A 22,287-nucleotide genomic window follows, 5' to 3' on the forward strand; every position below is an offset into this window, starting at 1 on the left:
CTTCCTCAAAGGGCTGTAAATTTCCCTGTAACCACACAAACATTGCTCCCAAAAAAGACTTCCACCATGACAAAGAATATGGAAAAAAAACTTTGGGACATAGGGTCTAGGGGCTGCCAGTCCTCAGGGTGGCAAAGGGCCTGGCTGAGCCCCCACCATCCATTTCAGGCCTCTTCTCTTCTCTAATGCTGCCTTCTAGTGCAGAATCTGGTCCCAGCACCTTTAATGTCTCTGACTTTTGTGCAGCTGTCTTCAGATGCACGCCAGTCCCCTTGTCAGGTGCACTTATGCAAGTGGGGAAGGAGGACCTGAGCTCTGGGGATCCCCCTACTGGTTAGCCGGTGTCTGAGAAATTCAGCTTTCCACCACGATGCCTTATGCCTGCTCCCTGTCTTCAAGGTGGCAGGTACTCATTGGGCCCTGGGCTGGTCGCCGTGTAGTAGGGCTGCAGCCCCCTGCTGTGTTCCTTGTGCTACTCTTTGCCTTGAATTCTCAGCTCATGGGCTGCAGCTGCTCTGTGAGATCCTTGAACTTAGCAAGTTCCCATGAGGTCTTTGTGAGCCAGGCAGGAGCTGCACCTTGGAGTTTTTCTGTTATTCTCGGGCTGTTCACAGAGGCCCGGCCTAGCGTCCATGTCTCCAAAACCTTATTCTCTGCATTAAATCCCCTTCTGCATGAACTGTCTGGACTGATTCTGTTTTTCTGCATCTGACCCCTGCAGTACATTTGGATTTCCATGCAAAGACCAGTAGCTTTTCTAAAAATTGGCCATAAATGACCTTGGGGAAGGAACTGACCTCAGCACAGATGGGCCAGACAAGAATATCGACTATTCTGTTTTCTGGTGTGTTATTTGTTATGAAGTATTGTCAATGCAAGAGAATGGGCTATTTATTAGGAGCAATTGACAGTCTCTTAAAATGTGTCCTGTTTGGTTTTTTTTTTTTATGTTTTGCTTTGTTTTTTTTAGTGTTTTCATGCAATTCAAATATTTACTTTTTTCCTTTTCTTTTTTTTGAAAATTAAAAAAAAATTTTTATAAACATATAATGTATTATTAACCCCAGGGGTACAGGTCTGTGAATCACCAGGTTTACACACTTCACAGCACTCACCATAGTACATACACTCCCCAATGTCCATAACCCCACCACCCTCTTCCTACACCCCTCTCCCTGGCCACCCTCAGTTTGTTTTGTGACATTAAGAGTCTCTTGTGGTTTGTCTCCCTCCCAAATGTGTCGTGTTTAAACCTGTACAACCACATGGATCTCCATCCTAGTTCAGTCTTTTCTGACTCTTCCCCCCTACTCAGCCCATCCTTTTCTCATTTGTGGCCCTGGGCTTTCTTGATATTTAACCCATTCTTATACTTACTATAATCTAGGGACATTGTCTGTTTTCTTGAATAAATCCCCAAATCTGTTAGAAACTTTCTGGAAACATAGACCATATCTTACTTGCCATTATGTCCCCACAGTTTAGCATTGTTGCCTGAAGAGGAGGAAATCTTACACAATCATTACATGATTAATGCATGAATGAACATCCCCCTTCTAGGTATTAGTTACGTGGATATCTGATTGTAACTGTTCAAATGAATATTCTGGTGATCAGAGTGGATAGATTCAAGTAAATACCTCTCCTTAGAGAATTGCTATAATGAGGCAAATCTCTTTCTGGATGTGAGACTTGTTATATCTGTACTGAAGACCCAGGGAGCTAGGAAAATATTACACCTTTTTTGCAGAAAGGAGGCAATTACTCTAAAAGACATATTATGCAATCATCTTAGTAACCTAAGCAGGGATGTGAGCACACACTGTGAATATTAAGACTGGCAAATTTTGCAACCAAGTGGTTTTCCCGAGGGATACAAAGAGTTCTTGTTATTAATGAAGCAGAGGTAGTGAGTGTTGCTTTGCCCAATCATCTTTACCAAATAAGAGACAGACAAAATGTGCAATCAGCATGGCAGGTCACGAGCACATTGACCAGCTATCTCATTTAATCCTCCACTAGGAGGTCCTAGTTATTAGGACTCCACCGCCCTGTCCCCCTCAACTTTGCAGGTGATGCCATTGGTACACGGCACAAAGGGCCTTGAGAGCTGGGTCCTTCAGCTACAAGCCCTGCCATCATTCTAGCCTGTTCTCCCAGTCCATTCAGATACAGGATGTGAACCTCAGGATATCCTAGTTGCAAAAAGGATAACCATGACCTAGCTGCTTTCTGTAGAGGAGCCCCTGAGTTCTCTTTATTCCTCCCATCACTGTGGTCGATTTGGATTCTCAAATACGGTTTCCCCACAGCCTCAGATCTATCCAGCTCAAGTGGTTACGTTTTGGTGAAGAGGAAACCACCAGGGCACCACGGATGATCAAAGTAAATTCTTATCTCTGTCTTAGTCTGCACCGAAACATAAGGTCTAGAGCCAGAGAGGAGGAAGTCAGTTGGGTCTTCAGAGATCTGTCCTCTTCAGGAATGCTTTGTTCCTCTCTGGACACCGGCTGTAGGAAGGATATTGACTGTTGCACTGTATTGAGTAGAGAAATAGCAGGAAAGAAAAAGTACATCGTCTCCCCACAAGCTCCTCTCAGTGCTACCAGGCAGGAGGCTCTCCCTGAGCTTGAGCCCTGGACACCGCATCAGGACCTCTCTCTTTGCCCTCCACACATCCACCCTCATCTCTGCCCTTGATGAGGGTACTTCCCTGAACCCCTGCTGGTCTCCCTCCTTGAATTTCCCCATCAGAGCACCCTGATCTTTTCCTTCCTATCCCCTAACACAAATTGTAATAGTACCTTTATTTCTCTACTTGGTGTTTCAAGTCTGTATCCTCAATTGCTTGTAAGCTTTAGTTCAAAAAGGACCATCTTGGTTTTGCCCAACTGTGGCTCTTGCATATTCCCCAGCATGACAGACAGTTGGAGCTCCATAAGTATCTGTTGAATGAATAGATGAATGTATGAGTGCATGAAGGATGGATGGACACAATCATGGACGAGTCCCAGGTATTACAGGATGATGGTATGCAGGCTGGAGAAGAAATGCTATTGGTTGGAGCCTGTGATTTTTGGGACCCAACAGAAAGTGTGATTGGATGTTTTCCTTATGGCTCATTCACAGACCCCCATAGAGACCAGGTACTGAAAGTTTTAGGGAGATTTTCACACTTAGACTCACACATGGAAGGGCTGTTCAAAAGCAAAATGGATGGCTACAAGAGCAATCATTTTGTGTTCTGGGAAGTGTTCACGAACCAGCTAGATGAGCTTAGGAGTATCGCAGAGTGGGGAGAGTCTTGTCTTATAAAGGAGTTGGTTCAGAGAGTATCTGAGGATATTTTCAGCTTTCTGATTCTGATTCCAGGTACTTTTTCTTTGGCTGAGTTGGAGATAGCCTTAATATCCTTTGCTCTTTTTCTTTCTTTCTTTTTTTGTTCTAAATATGCTGTAAGCTAATATATTTCTCTGTTCTGCTATTCATTTAGATGAGGTCTTGTCAGAAAACTTTCTGGACTATAAGAACCGTGGAGTCAATGGTTCTCATCGGGGCCAGATCATCTGGAAGATTGATGCCAGCTCTTACTTTGTGGAACGTAAGTACTTTTCCTATTCTTGTTGCTCAGGATAAAGCAGAGTTCAGCTGCAATTTTTTTGTTGTTGTTGTTGCTGTTCATTGCATTGCCTCCCCTTAGAAATGTGCCATGCAAGAGAGCCATAGGTTTATGAAGTGCTTAAAAATAAGAAGAAGTAAGTTCTGGGTTAGTTGGGCAACAGCCATCCAAAACAGCCCAGGGAGCCATTCCTTTTCATTTCAAAGAGAAGTTTTGCTCATAGGCCTCTGCATTCAAGACCTTTTGGCTTAAATCTCTTAACTTTCACTCTGTGGCTCCTCCCGGTGCTAACCTTACGTAGCTGCCCTGCTGTATCTTATCATCCAGTTTTGGCTTGACTTGAGCAGGTTCTTCAAGGCTTACCTGCTCATGGCCCCCCATGCTGGGGATGTTCCTCGCGCTGCCCTGCCCTGCCTTTGACTCTGTCCACAGTTCCCCAGGAGGCGGATGATCCATTACTACTAACAACCTATTTCCTTGATTCCTGATTTACTGACATTTCTGGGTTTATAAAACTTGTCATCATGTATTTTACTGAGATATTTTCGAAACTTTCTGTCTTTGAAAAAAATCCTTCTTACAGTGAAAGGATTTTTTTCATAGGTCCCCATATTGATGCATTTCCCATTGCATGAAGAAATAGCCTTGTGGGCCTCATGTTTGCCAGCTGAAGGAAAGCACAGTTTACCCTTATTTCCAAGTCCTTCCCTTCCCACTTGGGTACTGGAGAGGGCAGAATGCGCAAATCCTTTCCTGCACCTTCTCCTTCATAGCAGGGATTCAGGCCCTGTAACTCTTCTGAAAGGCAATGATGAGCTACTCCCTTGTTCCAGAGGAAAGCATATGTGGCCAGGAACCTAGAGTTGTCTGTTGTCATTGGACTCGTTGTTCAAGAAAAGCTGTATGCTCTCAATGCTTATGTTTTATGTTATTTTTATTCACTCTCATTTCCATTCATCCACTCAGTAAGCACTTTATAAGACCTACTATATTTCAAATATCAGGGATTTGAAAATGAAAGGTCTAATGTCTGCCCATTAGAAGCTTATGGCATCTCTCCTACTAGGAATGACACAAATGCCCCCTTATTTTGCATTAGCACGTGCAGAATGTGTAGACAGGCGATTTGATACTGTCAGATGTAGAGGTGAAATGATTTTATGAGATGTGGTTGGGCCCTTGACTTTGGTTTGGGCATAATGAAGTTCCCAACAAGAGATTTCCTTTTCCTTAATATTTAGCTCCCTGACTCTAGCTTTCCTCCTGCAAATCCATTTTGCATGTTAATACCAGGCAAAATGCCTTGAACTCAACTCTGATACCATCTGGACAAAAGCCTCATGGCTCTGTTTTCTGATAATATGAACTGAAACTTCTCCGCCCTGCTGTCGAGACCAAATAAGACCCACTCTCCTCCCTCAACCCCCTTCTCCATCCTCCCCAGCATGCCCTCTTTTGCCCAAGTCATGCCAGTATCTTCCCCATCCCACAAATAGTATCATTGATCATGAAGGACATAGATCGGCTTGATCTGGGGATAATGATGGGTTCCAGCTAGTGGTCCCTAGAGTGACTTCCCAAATGGTAAGAACAAAAAAGGTAAAAACTTGCATTACTAATGAATATTAGACACAAGAGCTGACTGTATTCTCTAGTCTATGTTGGAAGTTGGATGGAGAGGCCATCTTTACACCTGTTATCTTCTTTGGAGTTCTAACTAATTGAGAAAGAAGCCATTTAGGGTCAAAACATAGTATCAGCTCAAAACGGTGCAGGAATGAGCACATCCTACAAGTATATGTTTTTTTATAGGCAAGGAAATAACTCTTAAGGATGATGTGAAATTTTATGAGCTAATGTGAAAAAGTGGGTTGTGTATAAATTAATCTAGCAATAGTGCTATTCTTTCATTTCAAATAGCAAACCATTTAATATAATTGTCTTCATCAGGAGGATGAAGAGACACTTAAAGTGCCACTAGAGAGATACTATGACATAAAGCCAGCTCTGTAAATTATATAAAATAATTGTCATAATTGAGTAAAAGTGTATTCAAACTTGGTTAAGTAGCAAAGTCCTAGAATAAACAAATGGCTTGCCAGGTCATATTCAAAAATAACTAAAAATGGAACACGTCAGAAAAATGACATTTTGCAAACGTCCTAGTGCAGACTTGAGAAGGGCTCACTGGGCAGTGCACCTGCTGGACTACAACTACCTCAAATGGATGAAAGTGAAATTGAGAAGGTGGTTGCAAATACATCAAAGCCGTGTTCAATGTACAGAGAATGTATTATTCTGTACAAATGTAATCTAATGTGTCAAAAACAAAAAAATTATCAAGAAAAAACTTAATTGAGTTCACAAATGACGAGAATCTTAACTCCGGGCACACCTATAAATCAAATAAATTAGAATGCGGTAATGGATAATAGCTGTAGGAGTCTGAGTACATTAAAACTGTATATAATATGCTATGTGAATTCATATTTTTAATGTGAAATAATTGATATTTTCAAAATGTATGATTGGAAACGTGCCAGATTAACAAATGGGAAGGGGTTGAATGTACAAAATGTTCTGCTATTTATATTGCTATTGATTTATATATATTCTTTCATTAATGCAATAAAAGCATCAGAGGTCCTCTTGCTATAATAAAAATGCAGAAGCCAGGCCATTACCCAGAAGGTTACACAAGTTTTTGATATTAATAAAAATCAGACTCCTATAGTCTCTAAATAGTACTAAGTGCATTAATCTAATTTGTAAATTATACCTTCTTAAAATTAAAATCTATTTTACAAACTGCTCATGGGCCAGATTTTAAATGTTGAAATAGGACAGAAGACCATTCTTTTTATCTGAGGATTAAATTAAAATAATAGATGATGTTTTTATTTTATTTTTATTTTCTGTTTTTATTTTTGTCCTTTTCTAGGAGTAGAGATATATTGCAGATTACCTGGAATCTGTAATGTTCTAATAGTACATTTCTTTGGGGTCATGATTCAATTTAGAATTAGGAAATTGCTATTGATTTATATAATTTTTTTTAAGGTCTGACTAAATCAGATTTTGAAAGTACTACTAAATGAGGACCATTCAAAATAAGCATTTCCTGCACTCTGCAAGGAGTTACATGCAAGATAAAACACAAAAGAAAGGTTTCCTTTTCTCTGGCATAATTTTTCCCTAGTGGGCTGTTTTTGACTATAGTAATAATTGCTATAATCTGAGAACCGCAACAAGATACAAGGTTTTGTTTTGTTTTGTTTTTTAAAGATTTTATTTATTTATTTGACAGAAATCACTAATAGGCAGAGAGGCAGGCAGAGAGAGTGAAGGGGAAGCAGGCTCCCTACCGAGCAGATCTAGCTGGGTATGTGTCAGGTTCTCCCAATGAGGTGAAAGCTCTTAACACAAATAAATGGTCAGGCCCTATTACCACCGACTGAGACTATTCTGGAGGAAACTTGAGTCACTGTGTCGATAAAAGAGCATACAGATTCACCTGCCTCTCTGAACCCTTTAGTGCTAGAAGCCTCCTGGGCACTGTACTCATCTTCAGGACCTCAGGTCTGGAGGGAGAGGCTTGGTCCCTGCCAGCCAAGGCTATTTGTTGCATTCCAGTAGGAATGTGCTTCTCTCCGGGTACATACCTCTCACTGTGTCTTGGTATCAGTGACGATAAGGAGCACCCATCCCAGCTTTGTGGTACAGAGTTGATCATCACCCATGAGGAAGGGGGGCTTGTAGGCAGATGGGGCCAGTGGGAGGGAAGGGCTGGTATTGGGGGCCAAGTGGTAGAGAGATCATTGCAGGCAAGGGACAGCACCTGCAAAGGCCAGAAGGCACAGGGGGTGGGGGAGGGGGTTGGGCAGGCATAAGGGAGAGTTGAGGACAGAATCCTGACAAAGAAGAGGAGCAGAGGGAGGAGGAGGAAGAGAGATCATCCAATGTGCAGGATTAAGTATGGCCACAAACTCCTTGACAGTCCTCTCGAGAAGAGGCATTCAAGTCTCCTCTCCCGCGTGCATTTTCATGCTAAAGTGATGCTGTGCCAACTTCCAGGCCCAGATTTTAAGAGACAGGTAGCTTCCATTTCCTTACCCTTGAGAAAACTCACTCTTGGAGCTGTGAGGCAGCTGTGCTGTCAGAAGCCCAAGGTGGCCACGCATAAGGTTGCATGGACAGACGGTTGGCCAGCCCAGCTGCTCCAGCCATCCCCACCCAGGGGAAAGCAGGTGCAGCCCAGCTGTTATCCATGGTAACAGCATGTGAGACCCCAAGGGAGAGCTGTCCAGCTGAGCCCAGTCACCTCACAGAACTTTGAGAGATCCTAATACAGTGCTGTTTTAAGCTGTTAAGGTCTTGTTTCCTTTGTTATGGAGCAACAGTAACTGTAGCATCAGAGAAACCAAAAGAGTGGGGCCAGGGCAATCAGGGAGAAGAAAATATGAGAGGAGGCATTGTCAACACGACCTGGTGAGTGCCAGTGGAGGAGACGTAGGAGACACAGTCTGGAATGCATCTGTGGAGAGTTGGACTGGGGTTCAGGAGTCGGGAGGACAGGAGGCAGAGAAAGTGAAGAGCCCAGCCTGTCCTGGAACCCTTGACCTGCTAGGGACCAGGTGACTAGAAGTTTGTTGGGGCAGGATAGGAACAGGACTCGAGGACAGAAATGCATGTGCGAGCAACCTTACAGCACCCCTTTCCTAGCGAGACTGGAGAGAAGAAGAACCTGGAAGAACTCAGGAGTGGTTTTCACCTGTACAGATGTGGTAGAGTGAAATCAGCACTCCCCCAAAAAAGACTCTCTCTGTCCCTCTTAGAGCCTCTCTGCACACAGGATTAATCTCTTTTAGTCAAGACCACAGACACAGGGAGCTAGAAATAAGCAGGCCGATGAGGTTCTCTATAGCTCTGCCTCTAGACTGTGCTTTGACAAGGTAAGGAGGGAGTATTCTGCCCATTTTAATCTCCATGAGATGGGGACACAAGAGCTCGCGCATAAAGGCCCGTGTGGGTGAGGGCAGAGAGAGCCCACATTTGTCAGGAGAGTATGTGGGGCAGACAAAGGAGCCTGACCTAACTAAGATACTGTGTCTGGACCTGCAGCCAGGTAGGTGAGGCTGTGTCCGAAGGGCATGGCCAGCTGATGTCCATTTAGACGGATAGAGCAGATGGGCACGAAGGGGCTCCAGCCATCCCACAGGGGGTGGCCTGTGCTTGTCCCTGGGGATCTGTGCATGGGTTATAAGATCTAACCCCTGGGCAGCCATTTGGCATAAGGCTGATGTCCTGAATAGAGGAGTCACAACAGGAATAGTGCAGCGAAACATCTCGAGCTCTCCCAGTATGCCAGGCACCATGCTGAACACCTAAGATGTATTGTCCCACTTAACTTCATGAAAGCCCTGGGAGGCCAGTGGTATTTTCCCCTTTTCTTTTTGAGATGCAAAAAGAGAATGCAACTGGTCCACTATCCACAGAGTAGGACCAGGACTTGAACCTTTACCCTCTGACCTCAGAGCCAACCATGATGTCCTGATAAGGTCAAAGTAGACCAGAAGGGCCCCCACCAGTAAGGTGGAGTTTCAGTGCAAGGTTCTGGTCCCATGGAGGGTGGGTTATCAGGTAATATGCTAGATAGAACTTTGAAGTCGGAGTCAGTGCTGGGGGCATATCTCCCAGAATGACTGGGCAGGGAACTTATATGGCCATCAGAATGGGAAACCGGATGTCACTGCTCTAGCAAATCCTTGACCAGAGGAAGGAAAGTGGAGATGACTAACATATGGCCTTCCTCCCATCCAGATGATTCCAAGTGAGGAGCTCGTAGGCTCTACCATAAAAAGCTATAAAATTCAGCTTAGAAGACAGACGCACTCAAAGATGTCAGTTACTCCTTCACACATAAATCCAGAATCTTATCTGTTTCAGTGTATTTGTTAGATGTGTATGAATCCCGTTTGTATAGACTTTTTTTTTTTGTATAGACATTTTTTAAAGTTTACCTATTTTCAACAAAATCTGAAGAAAGGATTAAAGTAAAAATCACCCATAATTTCAACACAAGATAACTTTTTAAAACTTTTTTTTTTTTATTGCTAGTAGCATCTCCTCTTAGGGAGGCTTAATAAATACTTATTCCGTTAATTAGTGAATTAATTAAGCTAGTGTTCAGAACTCCTGTATAGAAAGCAAGAGACTTATGCACAAGGATAACAACCATTTTGTCTTCTTTTTCCCACACCTGGCCTTTGAGCCATCTAGAGGAAGAGACAGAGAAATATGGGTAAGGGAGGGAACCAAGTGGTCCCCAGGCAGATGCATATGGCAACCAGGTACTACAAAGACAGCATGTAGTTCTGATCTGTCCAGTTCTTGGAATAAGGAGGTAGCAGAGCGGTACCACCTTTTTAAGCAGACTTACTCTGCTCTTCACTTAACATGGGCCAGTCCACACTGGGAACTGGACCAATCAGTTTAGTGATTAGCAATGCTTCCTTCTTTGGTTCAGGTCTTAGTTAGTGATTAGGAACTCTTCCTTCTTTGATTCAGGTCCTGGAAGCTGATGCCAGAAGAGCATTCTCCCTTTTTTACTACATTCCCAGCTTACATTTCTTCCTTTTGACCCACTGAGCCTTTTAGTCAAGTCTATGTCGTGCACAGCTGTAGTGTTCTTGAGGACAGAGACCCACAAAGGTCAGGGAAACCTGACGGAACACCATGTGTGACCTCCTAGACACTTGTCCTTTGCATATACCTGGGGCCAGTTCAGAGGTTACCCCCAGGAGCTGCTGTCATCCACCAAAACAGGTTTTCCCTAAGTCAACTCCAAGGCCATTTTGAAATGATGCCAGTGATGCTGTCTGTCCTTAAGGGCTTTGTAGAGCTAAGAAAGTTCAGAGTTCATGTCCTGTTAAAAAAAAAAAAAAAAAGCACTAACTCCTCACAAATTCTCATTAATCCAGACCTCAGTCACTCATGAGTCTCACTTTCTCAAAATCCTAGAATTCATATGATACCCAAGAATACTGAAAAACCCAACAACATCCACAAGGTCTAGAAAATGCAAACAATGCCTTCTCTGTTGCAGCAGCTGCTAATCTTAGCACAGTTTCCTGCTTCCCAAGCAAAACCAGAGTCGGCAGGTCCTGGTCCATATTTAGATCCACGTTTCTACTGCCGGCTGTTACCTGAGAGAAGAGGACAGACAAATGCTGAAAGGAGAAAGGAGCGAATTGTGTTTCTTTCAGTTTCACCAGAATGAGCACCAATCTGTCTTTAAAATCCAAACCAGAGAACGTGACTTCTAAGGGAGGAACTGTGTCATTATGCCCTCAATATCCTTGGAGAAAATATAGTTACAAATACCACACCATCTACCAGAGAATGACATATATGAAGCACTGCTATTTTTATACAGAATCTAGAAATTCTGTGGACTCCCCCCTCTCTCTCCATTAATAGTTACCCCCGAAAAAAGGAGGCTTATTTTACAGTGTGGGTTTTCCGTAATAGAGAACATGAATTTCTTGTGAGTATTAAAATTTTAAGTCCTGTCTGACCCTTTAACAAAGGAACAGATGAAAAGATAAAGAATATATATAATATGAAGTACTTTTCAGAAGGGGAAGAGAAGATGTAAAAACACACAAACAGTAACAGAAGGGAAAAGGCAAGAAGGGTGTGGGTACATGGAAAAGAATGACCAAAATGTTCTGCCGCGAGCCCTCTTCCTACTAGCGTAATCATAGGTGGTTCCCAAATTGGAGAAAATAAAATTCAGGCAAAACTCAATACAAAACAATGAATACTTAAAACATCAGAACCCGTTAAATAGAAGCTCTGGATACAAGACACAGACGAAGTAACCACACGAGGCAACTGCACAAAGCAAATTCTTGTAAGAGATGGACTCTTGAAAGAAGACCCGACACCACACACACCCCCACCACCACCCGGGAGTGCTCACGAGGGTCCTAACTGGGGTTCCGATGCGCAGCCCCTCTGGCGCCCTCTGTCGGCGGCGGAGCGAAGAGGAACGGGGGAGGGTCGTTCCTGCGCTGGGGCCACCTGCCAGGGCTGGAAAGGAGCCAGGTAATTCGGAACTCGCCTAAAGGATCAGGGTGTCCTGAGACTCTGTATGAAACGCGGAAGGATGATACAAAGCTCAGAGGAAGCTCCAGGCTGGCTGCAGGCAAGAAGCTAAGCCAGATGCAAGGTAGTAAGAAGTTCATAAAACCTGTGACTCCGGCCACCTCGAGGGAGTGTAGAAAAGTAAGGCAGTAGTTACCATTGGGATATTTACATCAAATTAAGACTGTTTCTGATGACGCATGTTCCTCTCGCTTGACCACCTCTGACACAAGCAAGGAGTGGCTGAACTTGGTGTGTTCGATGATCTTCTGTCACCTCTCCCACTTCCACACACCTTCCTTTAGGACAATTCCTGATTATCTGGAATAGACTCCTCTCTGAGCTTACCCAGAAAGAGATGCTGAAACTTCCAGTTCTACAGATTGGTCTGTGGATGCCAGACACGTGGAAAGGGAGGCCCTGCGAGCCCATCAGAAGCTTGCACCATTAGCCAGGTTGATAGTTCTGGGTTTTATGGGATGGCATGTGGGCCTCATTCATCACTTTTTTCTCTAACAGCCTTGACACTAACCTGCCCCATCACTCCTCTCAGCGTCTGTGGACTCTATTCCTGAATGGACTCCCCAACTCAGCCAAATAGTGAAAATCAATGCCTCCAATTCAGAAATGAGTTTTTCCCAAGAGGCAGTAAATTCAAAACCCGCAAATGTTATTCTTTTCATGAAATCCCACATCACTGGAGTGCATTGTCCCCTTCTCAGGCAAGGAATTTGCCTGCTGCAAGGCTGCTTTTTTAAATGCAGAGGTCTCTTAGAGAGACCCAAGATTCAGTTGCTGTGTCCTAGGCTTTGGAATCAGCTGCACCTGGGAAAAGCAGCAGCCAATTCAATATGCAGCATGCCAGATGGCCTGGCATTTCTATATGAGCTTCGAGCTACCACATCCTGTGTGGCTGGGAGCCAGACTGGTGGGTGGGCTCTCCTGGGCCGGACCTGCAGGTCTGAATATTCCTAGCCTGCAAGAGTCTCTCCGCAGAAAACCGTGGTCCTATCTGCAGCTGACACCGTTAGTCCCGCCTGAGCATCAGATGGTGAAAAAGTTAAGTGTCTCCTAGAATCTAAGGGAAAATTGGGTAGGGGCAGAAGAGAGGCTCCCTGTGAGGCAAAGGGGTATCTGGAGACAAAGCAGCGTTTTCCACTGGGCTGGATGCTTCACTTTTTGCCAGGCTAGCCCACCTCTGAGGATCTTACCTTGTCATGCAGCCTGTTTGCAAGATTAAAGCGTGACTGTCTGTGTTACGTGACTCCCGGAGAGCTATTTTGGTAGAGTTCTGTGAGCTGCATCCCTGGAGCTGGTAGCATAGCAGCCCTCTTAAATATGGTCACAGGGCTATCTGGTATCTGGTGACCAGGTATCAGAAATTACTCTGCCTTAGATCCCTAAGATCTGTGCATGGTCAAGGATGTACCCAGTTAGCCTAAAGTTACCCTCCCAACCTCCTGAAGAGCCATGGGTGTGGAGCTCTGACCCCCTTTACTGCCGTAGTGCAGTATATCTCGTGCCCCAATTGTCATGAAACCTCGTCAACAGTCAGGTCTTCTGATAACAGGCTGCTGACATTCCATTTGTGGTTCTCACCTTGATCCAGTTTTGTAAGTCAATATTCAAAATGCTCTACTGATCCTAAACGGTTCATTTTAAAATTCTCGCTGAGATTGCTTCCCTCCTCCACCCATACACTCTCAGTGTCCTTCATACACTCTGCCCCAATGCATCCTTGCCCTTCATGGCACTGGCAAATCTGGAAGAATTTGGCGAGTACCTGATAAAAGTACATGCTTCCCTGAAAGAGTTCAAGAAAACACACCAGCTGGTCAAGGGCTGGGTTAAGTTATTAGTGATCAGGATAGGATGTGGGGTAGGGTCTCCATCTGACCCTGTCCCTTTATGCCAGGAACTGTACTTTCTACCATCTGGACCTCTTCGGTAGGATAGTCTGTCGTTCTTAGTTTATGTGTCCTATGTCAACCCTAGGGAACTCAGCTCTCCACCATCTGACCAGTTAAAAGCCTTCCCACCACGTGGACTGAAATGCAGAGACTGACCCCCGTAATCCAGGATGAGGGATAAAAATATGTGGCACAGAACGTGTTAGACTTTGTGGTGTATGGCCAATCCTGTATTTGGCCTCCGAGGATCTGTTGGGATCCTTGCTTCCAGCTTGAATACCCCAGGGAGGTTGAGGGACAACCTCAGCCAGGAGAGAGGACAAAGTGTCAGCGACTAGATGGTACTTCTTTTTCACTTCAGATTCTTTGATCCTTCTAGATAGAAGGATCCTCTTATCAGGGATTTTTAAAATCTTATTTTATTAATCTTTTCAAAGAATCAAATTCTAGTTTTCTTGATCCTCTCTATATGTTTTCTGTTTTTTTCCTTTCTGCTCTTATTTTTATTTTTATGATCTCCTTCCGTCTTCTTCCCTTGGGTTTAATTTGTTGTTCTTTTTCTAATTTCTTGAGATGGCTGCATAGCTCATTGGTTTTTAGCTATTCTTCTCTATGTATGCATTTAAAGCTGTACATTTTCCACTAAGCAGTTTTTGTTTTGCTTTGTTTTGGTAAAATTCTAAGTGAAGCATAACACAACAGAAAAACACGCAAATTTAAACGCAGAGCTTATGAATTTTCAGAAAGTGAACACATCCATGTACACAGCACCCAAATCAAGAAGCAAAGCTTTACTCACATTTTTTAACCCATTCTGTATCTCCTCCCTCCTTTCCGTACATCTGTGGGGTTTTTTTCTTTTTTTTTAATCTTGCAGCCTTTTTGCTTTTTTTAGTTTTTATTTAAATTCTGGGTACTTAAGACACAGTATAATATTAGATTCAGATGTAAAATTTCCTGATTGAGCAGTTCTACACAACAGCAAGTGCTCATCACATGTGCCCTCCTTAGTCCCCAGCACCTATTTAACTCATCCCCCACCCACCTCCCCTCTGGTGATCATCAGTGTGTTCTCTACAGTGAAGACTCTGATTCTTGGTTTGCCTCTTTTTTCCCCATGATTGTTTTGTTTCTTAAATTTCACATACAATTGAAATCTTACGGTATCTGTCTTTCTGACTTATTTCCCGTAGATAATACTCCCTAACTCTATCCACATTCTTGCAAATGGCAAGAGTTCATTCTTTTTGATGGCTGAATAATATTCCATTATGTATATGTACTATGTCTTCTTTAGTCATTCATCAGCCAGTGGACATTTGGGCTCGTTCCATAATTTGGCTATTATTGGTAATGCTGCTGTAAACATCAGGGTACTTGTATCCCTTCAAATTGGTATTTTTGTGTCCTTTGGATAAACACTTCTAGTAGTGCAATGGCTGGATTGTAGGGTAGGTCTATTTTTAATTTTTGAGGAACCTCCATACTGATTTTCAGAATGGCTGCACCAGTTTGCACTCCCACCAACAGTGTAAGAGGGTTCCCCTTTTCCACATCCCTGCCAACACCTGTTGTTTCGTGTGTTGTTGATTTTAGCCATTCTGACAGGTGTGAGGTGATACCGCATTGTAGTTTTCATTTGTATTTGCCTGATAATGAATGATATTGAGCATATTTTCATGTGTCTGTTGGCCATCTGGATGTCTCCTTTAGAAAAATATCTATTCATGTCTTCTGCAAAATTTTTAGTTGGGTTATTTGTTTCTTGAATGTTGAGTTTTATAAGTTCTTGTATATTTTAGATACAAACCTTTTTTCACATGTGTCATTGGCAAACATCTCCCATTTCCTAAGTTACCTTTTAGTTTTGTTGACTGTATCCTTTGCTGTGCAGAAGCTTTTTATTTTGATGAAATCCCAATAGTTTTATTTTTGCTTTTATTTCTCTTGCCTCATGAGACACATTAGTAAGAAGTTGCTATGGCTGATGTCAAAAAGGTTAATACTTGTGTTCTCCTCTAGGATTTTAATGGTTTCTTGTCTCACATTTAGGTCTTTAATCCATTTTGAGATTTTTTTGTGTTTATGGTGTAAGAAAGTGGTCCAGTTTCATTCTTTGCACAGTATTGTCCAGTTTTCCCAATACCATTTGTTGAAGAGACTGCTTTTTTCCCCATTAAAAATCGTGCTTTGTTGAAGAGTAATTGACCGAATAGTTGTGGATTCTTTTCTGAGTTTCCTATTCTGTTCCACTGATCTATGTGTCTGTTTTTGTGCTAGTACCGTACTGTCTTCATCACTGTAGCTTTATAATGTAATTAAAGTCCGGAATTGGGATGCCTCCAGCTTTGCTTTTCTTTTTCAAGATTGCTTTGGCTATTCAGAGTAATTTTGTGGTTCCATACAAATTTTAGGATTGTTTGTTGTAGCTCTGTGACAAATGCTGGTGGTATTTTGATAGGGATTGCATTAAATGGTTAGTATAGACATTTTAACAAAGTTTATTCTTCAGATCCACAAGCATGGAATGTTTTTCCAATTCCTTGTGTTGTCTTCTATTTCTTTCATCAGTGTTTTCAGAATACAGTTCTTTTAACTCTTTGGTTAGGTTTATTCATACGTATCTCACTATTTTTGGTGCAGTTAATGGGATTAATTCCTTGATTTCTGTCTGCTGCTTTGTTACTGGTGTATAGAAATACAACTGTACCTTGATTTTGTATCCTGTGACTTTACTGAATTCCTGCATCAGTTCTAGCAATTTTTGGTGGAGTCTTTTGTTTTTTCTATATAGAGTATCATGCTATCTGCAAATAGTCAAAGTTTGACTTCTTCTTTGCTGATTTGGATGTCTTTTGTATCATTTTGTTGTTTGACTGGCGTGGCTAAGACTTCAGTACTATGTTAAATAACAGCGAGAGTGGACATCCCTGTCTTTTTCCTGACTGTGGAGGAAAAGCTCTTAGTTTCTCCCCATTGAATGATATTAGCTATGGGTTTTTCATATATGGCCTTTATTATGTTGAGTTTTGTTCTCTCTAACCCTACTATGTTGAGGGTTTTTATCAAGAATGGCTGTTGTACTTTGTCAAATGCTTTTTCTGTATCTATTAAATGGATCATATAGTTCTTACCCTTTCTTTTATTGATGTAGGGTATCACGTCGATTGATTTGCAGATATTGAACGACCCTTGTAGCCCAAGAATAATTCCCACCTCATCTTAGTGAATGGTTCTTCTAATGTACTGTTGGATTCCATTTGCTAATATTTTATTGAGAATTTTTGCATCCATGTTCATCAGGAATATTGGCTTGTAGTTCACTCTTCAATGGTGACTTTATCTAGTTTTGGTATCAAGGTAATGCTGGCCTCATAGAATGAGTTTGGAAGTGTCCTCCCATTTCTGTTTTTTTGGAACAGTTGAACAAGGATAGGTATTAACTCTTTAAATATTTGGTACTATTCCCCCCTGTGAAGCTATCTGGCTCTGCACTTTTGTTTGTTGGGAGGTTTTTGATTACTGATACAATTTATTTGCTGGCTATCGGTTTGTTCTAATTTTGTTTCTTCTAATTTTCTATTCCTTCCTTCTATTTCAGGTTTTGTTGTTGTTGTTGTTGTTGTTGTTTTTAGTTTATATGTTTCTAGGAATTCATCCATTTCTTCCAGGCTGTCTAATTTGTTGGCATATAGTTTTTCATAGTATTCTCTTAAAATTGCTTGTATTTCTGTTGTGTTGGTTGTGTCTCCTCTTTCATTTGTGATTTTATTTATTTGGGTCCTTTCTCTTTTCTTTTTGATAAGTCTGGCTAGGTATTTATCATTTTTATTACTTTTTTCAAAGAACCAGCTCCTGGTTTCACTGATCTGTTCTATTGTTTTTTGAGTCTATATCATTTATTTCTGCCTTAATCTTTATTATTATTTCCCTTTTTCTGCCTGCTTTAGGCTTTGTTTGTTTTTCTTTTTCTAGGTCCTTTAGGTGTTTATTTGGTCTATTAGGTTCTGTATTTGAGATTTTTCTTGTTTCTTTTTTTTTTTTTTTTAAGCCCCTCATTGGGCTCTCTGCTCAGGAGGGAGCCTGCTTCCTCCCCTCTCTCTCGCTGCCTGCCTCTCTGCCTACTTGTGATCTCTCTCTCTCTCTGGTCTTCCGTGTAAGTTAAGGATTTCTTTTCTCTTGCTGCTTTTAAGATTCTTTCTTTATCACTATATTTTTCAAATTTAATTACAATATATCTTGGTGTTGGACTGTTTTTGCTGATTTTTGATGGGAGTCCTCTGTGCCTCCAGAACCTGTCTGTTTCCTTCCCCAGATTAGGGAAGTGTTCAACTTTCATTGCCTTGAATCAATTTTCTGCCCCCCCTTTCCTCTCTTCCTCTTCTGGTACTTCTATAATATGAACACTATTACATTGATGGAGATCCTGAGATCCCTAAGTCTACTCTCATGATCCATAATTCTGCTTTCTTTCTTTTGTTCAGCTTCATTATTTTCCATTCTTTTGTCTTCTGGGTCAATAATTCATTCCTCGGCTTCTTCAGCCTGGTGGATATTATAACCAGTCAAATCTCAGTAATTGTATTTTTCATTCCTGACTGATTGTTTTTCAACTCTTTGTCCAAATGCTAAGAGCCTCCCTGAAGGCTTCCATTCTTTTCTCAAGCCCAGCAAATATCCGTATGATCATTCCTTTAAATTCTCTAGCAGGCATGTTACTTACATCTGTTTCATTTAGATCTCTGGCATGACCTTTTCTTGTTCTTTCATGTGGGGTGAATTCCTCCATCTTGGCATTCAAAGTCTCTGCCTTCTTTTGTGTATTAGAAAACCCAGTTATGGGGGCACCTGGGTGGCTCAATTGTTAAGCGTCTGCCTTCAGCTAGGGTCTTGATACCAGGGTCTTGGGATGGAGCCCTACATCAGGCTCCCTGCTCAGTGGGAAGCCTGCTTTTCCCTCTCCCACTCCTCCTGTTTGTGTTCCCTCTCTTGCTGTGTCTCTTTCTGTCAAATAAATAAATAAAATATTTAAAAAGGAAGGAAGGAAGGAAAAGAAAAGCCAGTTATGGCTCCTGCCCCCGGAAGTGATGGCCTTATGAGGAAGCGATCATACATGTGTCCAGGGCCTGGTGCTCCTGGGAGCATCTCAGGTGTGCACCATGTGCATTCTGCAGCTGTCTCTCGTCTATTTTATCCTTCAGGCCAGTTGTCTGCAGAGACTCTCCTTGTCTCTCGTGGGCAGTGTTTGGTACCTGGCCAGAAGCGGGAAGTTTTAACAAGGTGTATGCTTTGGTCTGCTTGTGAAATGAGATCCGAAGCTACTTCTGCTAGAACTGAGGCCCCACTGATCTCTCTGGCTGGGAGATACGGTGTGGGCAGGGGTTGGTCTTCTGGGGAAGAGGCCCCCTGTGTGGGGATGGAGGCGCCCTTGCTTGAGAACACAGCCCTGCCAGAGCTCAGGAGTAGGTGTGGTGTAAGCAGGCGAGGCAGCCCCTGTAGGCCCCATGCTGCCTCCTACAGGTGGTTCTGTGCTTATGTTGAGGGGCAGGGGAGGAAAATGGCACCAGTCAACTCTTGTCCCCAGAGAGGAGCCTCAGTACATGTTGACTCTCAGGGAAGCACTCTGAGACCAGCAAATAATCTCTCTCCATGTGTCCCATTCATTTTTCACTCCGCTATTTCCACACCGTCTGCGCCCAGCTTGTTTGCCTGCCTTTTCTGCCCCAAGCAGCCCATTGCCCTCTGGGCTCTATCTCAGCCAAGCCTGCTAACTTTTAAAACAGGGTCTGGTGGTGGGTATTAAGGAGGGCACGTATTGCATGGAGCACTGGGTGTGGTGCATAAACAATGAATTCTGGTACACTGAAAAGAAATTTTAAAAAATTTAAAAAAGGAAAAATAAATAAATAAAACAGGGTCTGGGCAGGGGCCTGCATTGGTCTTCTGGGGGCTAGGTCCCGCCACACTGGGATTGAGAGAGGTTTGACTAAGAAGGGCAGTTGCAGCAGAGTGCAGGGGGATGGAACTCGGAGTGAGCAGGCCAGGAGGCCAGTGCTGGGCTGGCTGCCCTCTGTCCCTGGCTCTGCACCTAGGCTGAGGGTCAAGGGAGGGAAATGGTGCCAACTGACTCCTTTGTTCCTGGAGAGGAGCCTCTGTGAATACTACCTCTCGGGGATGAGCTCCAAGAAGAGTGAACAGTCTGCCCCCTGTTGTGCCCCAGGAGCTCCTGAGATTGCCATTTCCAGGCCATCTGCCCCCAGGGTTGCTTACCTACCTTCTCTCCAGGCGAGGGGCACCCTTGGGGTTTCATCCCAGCCAAGCCCACCGACCTTTAAAACTCTGGTCTTAGTCCGGTGATAGGTATTGAGGAGGGCATGTATTGCATGGAGCAGTGGGGGTTTATATACAAACAATGAATTTTGGAACACTGTATCAAAAACTTATGATGTACTGTATGGTGGCTAACATAACATAATAAAAAAATTAAAATAAGGATAGATAGATAGAGAGATAGATAGATAAAACTCTTGCCTTCAAGCCTTGCTGGTTGCAAGAAATCAAGGAAATTAGCCCCTCTCATTTTCCCAGCCAATGGCTTGGGGGAAATGTTCTCCTTGTGTCTTCCCCTGTGTGCTCCTCTGTCTCTAGCTCTGTCTCTCTCTCTCTCACCTTTGCCCACAACCACAGCTCCCCCCACCCTGTCCACACCAGCTCCACAGCCCCAGTGATCCATTTCAACCCCAAACCAGGTCTCTGTACTACCTCGCTCCCTTGATGTGGTTTCTTCTCTCCCTCTAGTTGTGGAGTTAATTCTGCTACACCTCAGGTTGATCTGATCGTTAGTTATAAAGCTCTTTTTAGGGGATGAGACAAGCCTATGGTTCTACTTCTATGCCACCATTTAGCTCAAGCCCCTCCACTTCTATGTTTCTGTCTCTGGGGTCATTTTCCTTCTAGAAGGAAAGAGCTTCTTTTTTTTGTATTTCTTTTGGTGCAGGCCTGCTAGTGATAAACCCCTCCATTTTTGTCTGAGAATGTCACTATTTCACTTTGACTTCTGAAGAATAATTTCACAGTTATATGAAATTCTAGGTTAGTTGTTATTTTTTTAGCACTTAGGTCTGTCACTTCTCTGTCTTCTGAAAAGTCATCTGTTAGTCTTTCATTCCTTTGAAAATAATATGGGTTTTTTTTCCTCTGATGCTTTTAAGACTTTTCCCTCTGTCTTTTGTTTTCAGCAACTAAACTATAATTTTTTTTTTAAGATTTTGTTTATTTATTTGACGCAGAGAGAGAGATCACGGGGCGGGGGTGGGGGAAGGAGGCTCCCTGCTGAGCAGAGAGCCCAATGCAGGGCTCAATCCCAGGACCCTGAGATCATGACCTGAGCCGAAAGCAGAGGCTTAACTGACTGAGCCACCCAGGTGCCCCTGAACTATGATGTTTTAATGAGTGATTTTTGTTTTTATCCTGAGGCTAGATGACAAGTTATTATTATTTCCCTGGTTACCTTTGCCCAGTTCTCTGGGACTCCAGTCATTCTACTGTCCCATATATCCCTATTCCCTCGCCTGTATTTACCATTCTTTTTTGTCTCTCTTTCTTCGGTCTGGATTTGCTCTATGAATGCATCTAACTGACCCCCTTCCTGCTACATGTGCTATGCTACTAAGCCCTTGTATTGTGTTCTTAATTTCAGCTCTTCTGTTTTTCAATAATAAAGTTGCTATTTGATTCATTTCTATTGGTTCTAATTTTCTGACAAAGGTTGCACTTTATCTGTTTTCTTTAAAGTCTTTGCTTAAGTGACAGGCGTTAAGGAGGGCACTGGGTGTTATATGCAATTGAGGAATCACTTTACCTTTGAAACTAATAATATACTATATGTTAATTAATTGAATTGAAATTACAAAAAAACCCCTAAAGTCTTTGCCTAATGACTTCAGTATCAGGGCCCTATTTCTGTTTTGGTTAGTGCTTTAGGCCGGTTACTTCTGTGTCTTATTGTACCTGGCAGTTTTCTATCCATCATCATATGTTGGCCATGAAAGGTAGAAGCTTCGGTGGTGGTATCTCCTCCGGGAGGGCATTTGCCCTTTCCTCAGCTCAGTGGTGCAGGTGCTGATGGTGGGGACCTAACGAAAGGATAAGCTCAATGAAGGGCAGTACAGTCTTGGTAAGCTGGAATCTCCTTCTGGCTCACTGGGTTCCTAGGGACCCCTCTCCAGGGTTTGCATAGGGATCCAAGGATTTTCTCCAGGGACTTTTCCCTGACCCTCTCCCCGCCAGATCTCCTCCCGACCAAGGGACAGAAGATTCGGGCTCTACTTTTCAGATGTTTCCATGATTAGATTTCTAGTCTTCTGCCCTAAAAGCAAAGATTTGGCAAAATATGAGGGGAAATCAGCTGGGTATTGAGGTCTCCAGTCCTTTCACTCTGGTCGCACGTAGGCAGCAGCTGCTGTGCCTGTCCTCTGCCACCCAGGGAAGGGTATGTAGGTTATCATTCACCCGACTGGTCTCTCCCTTCTCTTGTTTCCATTGCTCTGCAGTGCCTTAAATATTTTGTTTCAAAATCAGCTTACTGAGTTAGCAACAGAAGCATTTGTC

The 22,287-nt window shown here is 43.0% G+C and overlaps 1 protein-coding gene across 4 annotated transcripts in view; it reads left to right on the forward strand.

Annotated features, from left to right (window-relative positions):
* Positions 1–22,287, forward strand: part of HECW1 (HECT, C2 and WW domain containing E3 ubiquitin protein ligase 1) — a 467,220-nt gene that overhangs the window by 218,508 nt on the left and 226,425 nt on the right. For all 4 annotated transcript variants that reach the window (XM_059170590.1, XM_059170593.1, XM_059170591.1 and 1 more), the window contains one exon: positions 3,494–3,601. In XM_059170590.1, the coding sequence (XP_059026573.1) occupies positions 3,494–3,601 (108 nt within the window). The remainder of the gene's footprint in view (positions 1–3,493; positions 3,602–22,287) is intronic.

The sequence above is a fragment of the Mustela lutreola genome, chromosome 4, assembly GCF_030435805.1.
Source record: "Mustela lutreola isolate mMusLut2 chromosome 4, mMusLut2.pri, whole genome shotgun sequence".
In the NCBI taxonomy this organism is placed as follows: domain Eukaryota; kingdom Metazoa; phylum Chordata; class Mammalia; order Carnivora; family Mustelidae; genus Mustela; species Mustela lutreola.